This window comes from Gopherus flavomarginatus, chromosome 3 (genome assembly GCF_025201925.1).
Source record: "Gopherus flavomarginatus isolate rGopFla2 chromosome 3, rGopFla2.mat.asm, whole genome shotgun sequence".
Taxonomy (NCBI): Eukaryota; Metazoa; Chordata; order Testudines; family Testudinidae; genus Gopherus; species Gopherus flavomarginatus.
In genome coordinates this window covers 173,537,555-173,549,964 of record NC_066619.1, presented here as the reverse complement: position 1 = coordinate 173,549,964, position 12,410 = coordinate 173,537,555, and the positions used below count along the sequence as shown (strand labels likewise).

The following is a 12,410-nucleotide window of genomic DNA, read 5'->3' as shown; positions in this document are numbered from 1 at the left end:
CACTCCAGTCAGGGGAGGGGGAGCCAGAGGAGAGGAAGTGCGTGTGAGGAGCTGGGAGCAAGAGGCACAAGGAGCTGAGACTGAGAGGGTGTGCTGCTGGAGGACTAAGGAGTACAAGCATTATCAGATACCAGGAGGAAGGTCCTGTGGTGAGGATAAAGAAGGTGTTTGGAGGAGGCCATGGGGAAGTAGCCCAGGGAGTTGTAGCTGTCACACAGCTGCAATCCACAGCTATAGACAGCTGCAATCCACAGGGCCCTGGGCTGGAACCTGGAGGGTGGGCCTGGGTTCCCCCCAAACCTCCCAACTCCTGATCAGACACAGGAGGAGTTGATCCAGGCTGTGGGGAAGATCACTGAGGTGAGCAAATCTGCCAATAAGCACAGGACCCACCAAGGTAGAGGAGGAACTTTGTCACAACACACACTCATACAGAAGTTGTGAATGAAAAAATCAGTTTTGCAAATTTGGCCCTGTAACAGCAGGCAATTTCTGCAAAAGCATTGATTTAACTTTAACATTTTTGAAGGAACATAGTTTCTTGGTAAAATGATTATCATGACTGTTCAGAAAATACAGTCCTGAACCAAACACCCTATATTTCCCCTCTTCCGACTGAATCTGTATTCCCCAATTCCATGGTGATGATTCCCTCCTTTCTCCCCACCCACACTGATTATTAGAATGTATACTGTCATAAAGCTTGCCATCTATTTTTAATAACTGTTCTATTTATAACCTGACCAGACTTTTAAAAAGTGCTGTCCATATCAGTTAACAATGCTTCTTCTTTCAATACTTCTTACAATACTTCTTTCAATGTGTCACCTCAGTACAGGCTCAAGGTATGTCTACAACATAGAGACTGTCACCATAGCTACGCAGGCATAACCCTGTAATGTTGACATGGCCTGGTTTGATGGAAATGGTTTTTCCACTGGTGTAGGAAAACCACTTCCCTGGAATGGAAACATTTTTCCATCAACATAACTGTGTCTACAGTGGGCACCAGGTGAGCATTATTATGTCGATCAGGGGTGTGATTTTTTCCACACCTCTGACCAGTTTAGCTACATCAACCTAAGCGTAGACCCAGCATAGTGGAGTCTTGACAGTGATAGTCTGTGACAGAAGTTAGCTAAATCTATTACTGGAAACATTCAAATTATAAATCTGAATGAAATGTAACTAAATTTTCTGGACAGGCATTTTATTCAAATGACTTCAGCATTCTAGACTACTCAAAACTGCATGGTGCTCTGGACAAAGGGGAGAATATTTGAGAAGTATGGTGGCAGCTGTGACAAGGTACTATAATATCAAGAACACCTAGTTCTTCTTTTTTAATGAATACATTCCCCTATGTGTTTTTGCTATTGTGCAGTTAGAATTTTCCCATTTGAAGCGACTACTCTCCCTATGCAAATAAAATTTCTGGGTCAGACACTTTGATTTAATACATTTCCAGAAGGTTCACTGACATACATCTACTCACTAATTTGCAAGAGCTGACACCGTGCATTAAAAAGTAAGTAGTCCATGAAGTTTGTATTTAATTAACTTGCACAATTTTTTTTATTCTGTTTTCAGTTGTTTCATGGATTAAAAACATTAAATTGTCACTAAATATTCATGTTTTTTTCCAAGTCAATACTTTTTACATTTTGACCCTGACATTAAAAATAAAAATCAAAAATTTTGTTTATAATTTGCAGTGGACAGTGTATTTTATCACTTCTTCATACACTCATTCACTAACTGATTGTAAGTGCTGTCGTTACATCTTCCACGCTAAGAAAAACTGATATTTTTCTTTTAAGAAAGAAGTTGAACCAACAACAAAAAGTTTAACTCTCTCATCTTAAGTAAGGCTATGATTTTGTCTTGGAGGTCGCAGAAGTCGTGAGGTACCCCTGCTGCCTGAGGCAACGTCCCTCAAGCTGCCGGCCGCCGCAGGCAGAGGGGTACTCCAGCAGCTCCCCTGCCACTGCGGCAGGGGATACTGGCAACTCCTTTGCCACCATGGAAGGGGACAGGGGGATTTCCGCAGCCCCCTCCCCCACTAGGGAGTGGGCAGGGGGACCCTAAGGGCTCTGAGCCCCCCTGAGCTCCCAGCCACTCAGCATCTGCCCAGTCCCTTCCCATTGTATCATGGATAATTTTAGTAAAAGTCAGGGACTGGTCACGGGCTTCTGTGAATTTGTCTATATTACCCATGACCTGTCCGTGACCTTTACTAAAAATATCCATGACAAAATCTGAGTCTTAATCGTAAGCCCTTTGAGAAACGCCACCCACCAGAATCAATTGGTAGGAGCCAAGGGGCAAAAGGGGAGCAGTCCCAGTAGCAAGGGAGGGAGACACTCGCCAAGGGACAATAAATAGCTCTTACCCTGGGAGTCTCTAGCACCCATTGGCCAAGGGAAAAGGCATGTTGATTATCCAGCACTCCCTAGCTCCCAGGATTTAGCTCAAGGCAGGTACCATATGGAGCATCTTTTGGCTTAGTTCAAGCAGACCATTCTACCCACCCAAACTAGGAATGGGAACCTAGCCCGACAGATGCTGTGGGACTATCCTATTGCCTGTTCAGGAGGTTATGAAATAATTTTTTCTCCCACGGGACATCTGGAGGAGGACCATGAAGTTTTTTGCCTTCCTCGCTGCACCTGCAAGCCACAGTGGGTTAAGTAGGAACTCACTTAGTACCTAACTGAGGTACTGGGATGAAGTTGTTTATTTGCTGAAACTTGTGGCCAGTTTCCAGTGCAGTTAAGAGAATAAAATGAACAGTTCCCAGGAGGTGGAAGACCTGGGATTTTGGTGGTGGGACCTTGCGGTCTTCACTGGCTGATGTCCCCATCCTGCTGTACCCTCTGTCCCCCTCATGGTAGGGCTGAGTATTGGGGGGTAGGGTGAGGATAGCCTACCTTGTGTTATGGGTTGTATGGTAAGGAGTCCTGTAATCCTGGTGCCAGTTACAGGTTATATGGTAAGGAGTCCTGTAGCCCTCTCTCCCCCCTCCCTGACCCACTTGAGCTAAATAAATGCCTAGTATAAGAGACCATGAGTGATGGCAGGTAGTGCCCCTCCCTGGTGCTGAAATTTAATAAAAGTTACTGCCTGCCACTTAATGATATGCATGTCTCTGTCCTCATTTTGCCACTGTGTCCACATCAAACTTTCAGTGTTAGAAGTAAAGTTCTTCCGTATGCAACTTTCACTGTGTCAGCAACAATTTAGGAACACCCTATTAGAATTACCCTCTCTTCCTTTTTTCTCCTCTTTGGCTTCATTACACAGCATTTACAAGAACCCTTAACACTTACATCTGGAATAAAGCCAATTTCATTGAGATGGTTACTCAGCTCTGGGTCATGGAATGCAATCATCTGGGAGAACACTGTCAGGTATTCTGAAATGACAACGATGTTAAAGATTATTGCCAAAAAAAGAGAACAACACACAACTGCACACTTAACTCACACACAAGGAATACATGTACCTGGAACAGTATTAATTATGAAACTTGCACTTTTCTTTATACATGCAACACCATTTTAACTATTATATTATCCATTAGGATTAAATACATTTTTAAAAAGCCATTTTAAGTTTTTTCTCTGTTTATACCATGTGCATCTTCAACAGTACACAGCTTCTATCGCTTTTACTCTCAGGCTTGGTCTAACACTAGGAACTTATGCTGTTATAACTATGTCGATCGAGGTACGGAAAATCCATACCCCGAGTGATATAGTTATGCCGACCTAACCCCCAATGTAGACAGCGCTATGTTGACAGGACCACCTTCTCCTGTCAACATAGCTACCATCTCGTGAGTTCTACACATCAAGCTGAAAGGGACAGTTTAACCCAATTGCCTTAATCATCATTCACATTTAATTTTGGAGGAGCCAAAATGGAAGTTAATCCCCTTAAAGGCTTCTCTCCACTTACTCTCCCTTGCACACAATTTCATTTGCCTTCTATCTGCAAGTGGAGCCTCTCTTAGAATCAGAATCAAGAGACTTTATCCCCGCAATTTCATGACAGGTTGCATTTCTCTTTCCCTTCCACAAAGTTCTCAAATTTCCAAACAGTGCTGCTGCCTGGCACTGCATAACCCTGCCCCTATGGCAGAGATTGCCAGGTCCCTCCATCAAAGGCTCTGCTAAGGCAGCATCTTCATGCCAAGGAGTCATAGCCAGACACCTTTTAATAATAGCTTCTTAACTGAGTGGTCAGTAAGTGCTGCTATAGTGCCTCAGAAAGTCTCCAAACTGCTCCCTCCTTAATTTGCAAGCATTCCGTTCACAAATACTGGAATCAGGTCTTGTCTTTTGTCTTGAGTTATCTTCATTCAGTCAACACCCTGACTTAGCCTAGCCCCAGTGAGAGTTCTCACACTGCAAATCAACCCTTGATCTGCACAATGGATCAGCTGCACGGAATGATTGGAATAGCAATATATGGCTTGATTTCACTGATCAAAAAAAGGTGTGTTTTACTCGTGGATAATTAATGCACATCAGCTATCCCACTGTAAAACATAGTGAATACAAGGCACTTTGGTTTTTACTGTGAAGTAAACTAGATGAGGTTAATCACATGTCAGGGTGGGCACGGGAGGGGTGGAGACATAATGCTGACCTCACCGATCTACCTCATCATGAAAATTTTTATTAAAGCTAATGTTTAAAATCAAATTTACACAAATTAAGAGGGAAGGTACATCTGGGGTCAGGCTTGAGTTATGAGGGGTTACAAGTATCGGTTACAAGGTTCACAAGATGCATACATAGTACATAACCAGCACAGATCCAGATTGGGGTGTAGGAGATTTTTAAAACATCTGTGGACAAGTGGCCTGGGGTACACCACCCATAGAATGTATTTAGAATCCAAATCAGTATTGGTGTAGTGAATAAGTACACAGGTGGGGTGCATCCCTTGGTTTGTCAGGGAAGGAAGGAAGTGGTTATTGCCCACTCGATTACTCAACCTGGTACTGACGGTGTCCTGTGATGTGTTCCGTGTAGATGTCTCTGGACCACCTGATGGTGTCGGACACCATGAGCTGTCTCGCGAGCCAGGCGTAGCACCGACCAACTCTGCACACTCTCAGCACCGGCTTGTTGTGATGGTCCCATGTGCCCAGAGCTCCTACAATCAAGGTGTGAATTTGGACCTCAGAGCCCTGGGCACAAGTCCTCTGTCTCCACTTAGGATTTTGCAACAAGATAACAATCATGTGTTTGTTATCTGGCCATAAAAATCACACCTTTTTAAGCAGTGAAAACTAAGACAGCGTAGCTGCATCCTCACTGCTTTACTAGCTCCAGTGACAGATTCACTCAAGTTTGAACTCTCATTCTGACAGAACAGCTTGCTAAAGTTTAAAGTACCACTTAACTCAAGCTAGGGATTTTTATGCATGAACAGGAGTCATGTTAGGGGCAACACTCAAGTTACATCTTGAGCTAATACTGCAGTGAAGACAAGCCCCCAGTCTCATTGTATGCATGTATTATCCAAACAAGGTGGTTGGACAAGCCATGCTTAATTTAGTTTTCCCCACATTCAGTGCTCACACGAGTTAATAAAATACCCAGCAACCACGGGTAAGGTACAGGGCTTTTATACACTTCCAGTACTGCAGCAGCATAGCTGCACCCTCTGCGCTGCTGTATCGCTTAGTGAAGATACTACCGATGTCGAGGGGAGAGCTTCTCCCTGTTGACATAGCTCTGTCTACATCAGGGGTTAGGTTGGTATAATAATGTCACTCAGGGGTGTGGATAACGTAGTTATACTGACATAAGCTGGTAGTGCAGACCTAGCCATATAAGCCAGTAACCACATACATTCAGATATGTGCTGATGGAAACAGATTCACAATTAACTTCCCTAAAGCACATTTCCTTTTAAACAAAGAATTTGTGCCTACAGTGGTTCTGCACAGATACACTATAGTTTATTAAATATCATTTTTATTTGTATAGCCAGACTCAAAATAATTATTGTGTGGGATTACATGATTAATGAAGGATCTATTGAAGAGACACAATCCTTCATGAAACCATATAATTTAGGTCTTAACAAACACAGTTGCTGGAATTTTATGATATGAATTATTCTTTGTCATAATTTGATATTCTATAGCTATAAACCTTTAATTGCTCTTACATCTTACTTCATATGGGGAAATGCATCTGATAAATCTGACAAACTATGCTTTAACTGCTTAGGGCAGACACAGAAATGAGATATGCTGCACCTTTCTGCACTGGGAAAGATTTTTATTCCATTAAGGGGTGAAGTGCTAAAATTATAGTGATGTAATCAGACATGATCCATCCTGACATGTTCCTCACAGTGTTTCCAGGGAATAGGAAAAAGCTCACCAAACTAAACAAACCATCACAAAACCTTCCTTTAGAACTGAATTAATATGTTGACGTTGAACACCACCAGCTAGAAACTAACAAATCAGAACACACTCACAGTCCAGCTAGTCCAATATCCCCATACCAGATGCTGCAGTGCAAGATGTAAAGACCACAAATACATTTACTTATGCAATATCCTACCATGTTCCTATCCCCATCTGGTAATTTTTTCAGGCCTGGACACATGAAGATCAAGAACTCTCATTATATCCTAGTTAGCAACACTACAAATGATATTCTTCTACATATCACTGTCTCAACTTTTAAAAAAAATCTCACTAAGCTACTGGCCTTAAAATAGCCTAAAGCAGTTAATTCCACAGGCAAATTATTTATTGTATAAAATAACAGTTGATTTTATTCTTTAAAAATATGCTCCTTTAGTTTCATCAAGTGCCCCTTTGCCTTTATATTATGACAGAGTGCAAACAGAGTATCTCCTGACTGGCCTTCTCCATGCCATTCATTATTTCATGTGTCCCGGTCACCCCTCCCCTCTCACTTATCTCTATTCCAAACTATGCAGTCCTAATCTTTTAGCCGCTCCTCATATTACTGTCTACCCCAATCTTAATGTCTAATCATTTTTGTTGACCGTCTGAGAACTTTCCTATGTCTTTTTGGACATGAAGGGAGAAGACATACAGGGAAAGTATTGTAATAACGTTTATTTGTGGATTATAAGTGCATGTGGTGCATTTCAGCAAGATCTATTATTTGTTAAATAGGTACAAATCGTAGTAACCAATGAGAAAAAGTGAGAAGCTATCCATCATGTTTAACAACATCTACATTTTTAGCATTAATTTTCCATCTCTACTCCCCCCTGCTAGATAAATAAATAAATAAAAAAGCAAGAGAGATTTCAGAAGTATTTTCCTGTATGCTCAAACTAACGTTTCTGCGGAATAATGTTCTGTTCCTTTTCATACAGCTGCCAACTTGACTCCCAAGACAAAAAACATTGTTAGGTCAACAGAGACCATGCCCTAACCAAGCTATTAAGACACACTTCTGACTCATGAATCTATGGCTACACTTGCAGCTGTAGAGTGATTTAAGTTAAACCAGCCTTCGTGGAGTGCACTAGGGAAAGCGCTCCAGTCTGTCCACACTGAGAGCTGCAAGTGCACTGGCGTGGTTACATTTGTAGCACTTGCAGCTGCATTGGGAGCGGTGCATTATGGGCAGCTATCTGAGCATTCAAGAGGCTGCAATGTGCTTTTCAAAAGTGGGGTGTGTGGAGTGTGACAGGGAGTGTGGGGGGAGAGAGAGTGGGTTTTTGGGGTGCTGAGAGTGTGTCAGCACTCTATCTCGTAAGTTCAGATCCCCCACCCTGCTCCACCTCTCTCTCACTCACTCAGAGCAAACAGTAGCTGTTTGGTTCTTTTCCTCGAGCAGTCCGCACTCCAAATGGAGCCCCCTTGCCTCTATCTCACTCACTCAAAGGGAAACAGTAGCTGTCTGTTTTTTTCTCAGACCAGATAAGCAGCCCGTCTCAGAACCAGAGCTTTGAGAGGGCACTTCCACCTCCCAAGTTCACAACAAAGACAAGAGAGACCACTTCAGTTAAGCGGATCACGGGACGCTTCTGGAGGTCAATCAGTGCGTAATAACGTCACTCCTCATTTACACTGGAGCTGCAGCAATTCACCCAATACGCAACAGCTCTTAATCCTCTCGGGGAGGTGGAATACCAAGACCGCTCTAGCCAGGGAGTCAGAGCGCTCTCCATGCCTTGCCAGTGTGGAAGAGGAGTAAGGTAGAGCACTCTTGGAGGCTTTATTGCGCTATCAAGTGCAAGTGTAGCCAAGCCTTTACAAACAGCACAAGTTAAATCATTCAAATTAGAATAATGCTTGTCAGAATTGCTGTCAAGTGGGCATTTAAGGGCTAGTGATGGGGAAAAGGATGACAAGGAGGACATCAGAGTGGGGACTGAAGTAAAGACCCTCTATGCTTTAAATTTGTTATTCAAATAGGATGACTTCAGCAAATCTTCTCTGGGAGGCTTCCCAATCCTCCCAAATTTCTTCTCCACTTTGTCTCCATGTTAAAAGGAACTGAGAGCCCACCCCTCCACCTATTTACTTATAGGACTATTGAGCCCAAAAAATAACATCCAGGAGCTATGAAGCAGTTTCCTCAGGGCTCCGGAAGACTTGTCCTCAGCTCAGCAATACAACTGATCTACCAACTGGTCTATGTTGAAAAGTTACATCCACGTAGCTAGTTCTCTCAAGAGTATGAAAAAATCTACAGCCTTGACAGATATAGGCCATGGCTACACTACAGCTTAAGTCGAAATAAGAGATATCATTCAGTGGTGTGAATTAGCCATTTATTAACATATGCCAATTTAAGTGCCAGTGTGCATGACGCTATGCTGGCAGGACAGCTTCTCCTGCTGACAGCTACTACCGCTCATGGGCTCTGGAGTAATTAAGCTGACAGGAGAGCTCACTCCTGTCGGTGCACAGTGGCTATACTAGATTGACATTAGATGCAGCTGTGCTGCTGGAAGCTCTCTAGTGTAGCTACAGCCACAGTTAAGCCAACATAACTTCCAGAGGAGACAGGACTCGGTCAACAGAAGAATTCTTCCATACACCTGGGCCACTACCTTTCAGGAAGGTGGATTATCTACAGTGAGGGGATGATCCCTCCCGTCGTAGCAAGTGTCTTCCCTGAAACACTGCAGCTGTGCCACCACAGCACTTTAAGTGTAGGCATACGGCACTCCCCTCAGACTCCCGACCCTCTACTAAAGTAAATGTATTCTCTAAACACACTGGTATCTACTGCTCCTTTCGCCTTCTGCTCTGAAGCAGAATGGCATTCTGCAATAAAGTGGCTTTGGATTGCCTCAATGATAGAACACCATGACAGGAAGTGCAGAGGGATTCTAGGATTCTGATTTCATTATATTGATTGGTTCCTGCTTAAAACCGCTTCAGAGAGCAGCAAGCATTTTTTTTGCTGCTGCTGCTTCTGTTTGTTGGTTAGTTTTTCATCTTCACATGCTTCCCTACTTATTTTTGTTTGGTTTTGCCGTTGCTCCTTCACTTGAAGGTATAAGTAGGTATTTCTATAATGCTGAAAGGTTATGCTTCTACTTGTCAATTAAAAAGCCACTAAAGAAAAAACAAATTTACTGAAAACACAGCATTAATAACTACTCCATGAACTCTCTTATTAGAAGAAAAGGGAAAATGAACACCAACCTACCTTGAATGACATGAGAATTATCCTTCAAAAAGAAGTTATACAGGTACTTGGGAATAAAAGCAGACATGCAGGCATAGGCAAGAGCTAAAAGAGAATTAGCACAAGCAACATTAGCTAGGAAGGTAGAGCGTACAAGAAACATCTTTACACTAGAAAACATTCATTACTGAAGTAGTATTTATACCTGATTTGTTATCAGTCTGTACACATAGTAACTAACAGCGTAAAATGCATGAAAAACAACACTTTTTCTTTAAAAAAATATTTTAAAGCTACTCAAGAAATATCCTATTGCTATTGATTATGCAATGAACAATTGCAATACAACTGATCTGCTAACTGGTCTATGTCTACAGAAGCTGGTCTATGTTGAAAAGTTACACAATCCAAACAAATTCAGTTTTCCCATGTATTGGTTTTGAGGTTAAGTACAAAAATTTGGGACTTTCAGATCAGTAGTGTTCCCATATCAATTACTGTAATATAGGCATTAACCTTGTCCAAGTTCCAAAACCTGAGTGACCACATCTGCCTACCTAAAGTCTGCTTGTAGTTGCAATAGAGTTTTTTAAAAGAATTCTTTAGGAATGAAGGATAATCTTGTGGCTATGGCACTGAACTGAAACTCAAGAGATCAGAATTCAATTACAGTCTGCCACCGACTTCTTGACACTGGACAAAACACTTCATCTCAGATTTTTTCTACCTCTTCTAATTATAATTTTGATCGTTAGACTGTTTCTACTGTATAGAAATTCTTATTCCACCCTCACCACCCTAGTAGCTGAGTGCCTTCCAAAAGCACAATAAGTGATGTGACTAACATCTGCCCTGTGTGGTTTGGTCTCCCTCGCTCTCTCTAGTACATACAGGATCTAGCAAAATGGGATTCTGATCTAGATTGTGGTCTCAGGCCTTACCAGAACACAAACAACTGCCACAACAAATCTTTACTACCAGTCCTAAACTGTTTATTTTTACTATGCACTGATAAAAGTTGCTCTTGATTGGTTTCTTATGTCCTATCAACGGCAAAGAAATGACTAAGTATGTGTAATTGTACTGCTGTCTGCAAATGACAGGAAAGGTTACAACTTTTAAACTAGCAGGATATGAGAGACAGCTTTGGAATGCTGCAGTGAGTAAGAATCCAGGGGCTGGGATGGTCCACTAAGCCCCTCAAGATTGTGAACCACCAAGACAAAGGGTGTTTTGCCTGGACTGAGACTAAGCTATCTGGTTTTCATGTAGGATCTTACTTGAGCTAAGGACTTGGAAAACTAGAATCAAGAGAGTAGAAACCAGGCTCCACTACAGAACATTCACAGAAAAAGAGGCATGTATATATGTATATTACGGAAGTGCTACTGGCAGGTCTATGGGTAAAAACAAATTTTGTACCTAAAGTAGGGATTCAACCACTTTGTTACCTGAAGGATACAGTGTATTCTCCCCAAAATTTCAGCACTTTGTCTTTCAGTACAGAAATAACAGTTACTTACCGGTACAGAAACTATTGTTCAAGATATGGGTGCAGATATGTATTACCCTTAGGTGTATGCGCATGCAGTGCACCAAAGTCAGAGAACTTTGCCTAGAAGTACCATCGGAGTGGTGCTTACACCTTCTGGACACTTCTCCCCACCCTCTCCTGGCAAATTAACGGCTAAGCCCCAAACCCCCTCAGTTCCTTCACACAGAACATCAGAGTTGAGTTTTTGATTCAGAGGGGAGAGAAGGAGGGCCATGGAATACATGCCTGCACCTGCATTTCGAAGAACAGTTACTGGACAGGTAGGTCTTTTCTTCTTCGAGTTGTTGCAGACGTGTATTCCACTCAGATGACTCACAAGCAGTATCAGAAGGAGTACTTGTTATTCCCTCAGTCGTCTAGTCTGTCTATTAGTTCAGAGAGTCCATTTAATGGCAATTTTGGTTTTTCAGCCTCTGGTCCAAAGGAAATCTGTTATCTTGAACTCCATGGTAGTCAGATATTGAGAAGGATTATTTATCTCTTTCCACCAGTAAAGGAAATAATTCTCAGTGGGACCTTAACACTCAATTGACTGTCCTTATGGATCCACCATTGGAGCACTTGGTAACTCGTTTTCTCTCTCTCCTGTGCCAAAAGGCATCATTCCTGTGGCTACAACTTCTGTAAGAAGAGTTAGTGAGCTGCAGGCCCTAATGGTGAACCTTCTGAATACCCTTCAGGCCTCATCCTAAGTTTCTGTCTAAAGGTGTTTCACATTTTCATCTTAAGTAGGCAATTATTAACCTGTATATTTTCCCAAGCCTCATACAAATGTAGGCGCAGCATCTTCATTCCTTTGATATGAGGGGGTGCTTGGCATTTGACTTGGAAAGAATGAAGTCATTTATTTCATTTTCCCCACTGTGTCCCTAAGAGCATCTCTGTGCCACAATGTAAGAGGCTTATTTGTATCTAGCAGTGAGTTTCAGCTGGCCCGACCAGCTCAGTGTACCCCAACTCACTGTTATTCTAATCTGTGTCTAAAAGGTGTCATGTACAATGTCATTGGAAAATCAATAATCCACTGATCATTAATATGCTTGTGTGATGTTTGTACGTTCAACCTACAGAAGATTATACAGTAGTTAAAATATGTTTAAACCAAGCATTAAATAGGCTTTTTCAAGACAAAGGAATCCAGTAATTGAGCAAGTTGTGACCAAAAGACAAAGAAAAGCATATTTGCATGCCATGCG

General features: G+C 42.1%; 2 protein-coding genes across 3 annotated transcripts in view; one reads left to right on the top strand and one right to left on the bottom strand.

The window, feature by feature from the left end:
- NPNT (nephronectin) overlaps positions 1–12,410 on the top strand; it is a 665,225-nt gene that overhangs the window by 215,923 nt on the left and 436,892 nt on the right. The window lies entirely within an intron of this gene.
- The window catches only part of TBCK (TBC1 domain containing kinase), a 180,532-nt gene that overhangs the window by 89,014 nt on the left and 79,108 nt on the right, over positions 1–12,410 (bottom strand). Inside the window, exons 19-20 of one of the 2 annotated variants that reach the window (XM_050944493.1) lie at positions 9,681–9,764; positions 3,330–3,415 (exon numbers count right to left, since the gene is read on the bottom strand). In XM_050944493.1, the coding sequence (XP_050800450.1) occupies positions 3,330–3,415; positions 9,681–9,764 (170 nt within the window). The remainder of the gene's footprint in view (positions 1–3,329; positions 3,416–9,680; positions 9,765–12,410) is intronic. The other variant, XM_050944494.1, reaches the window with a different exon arrangement.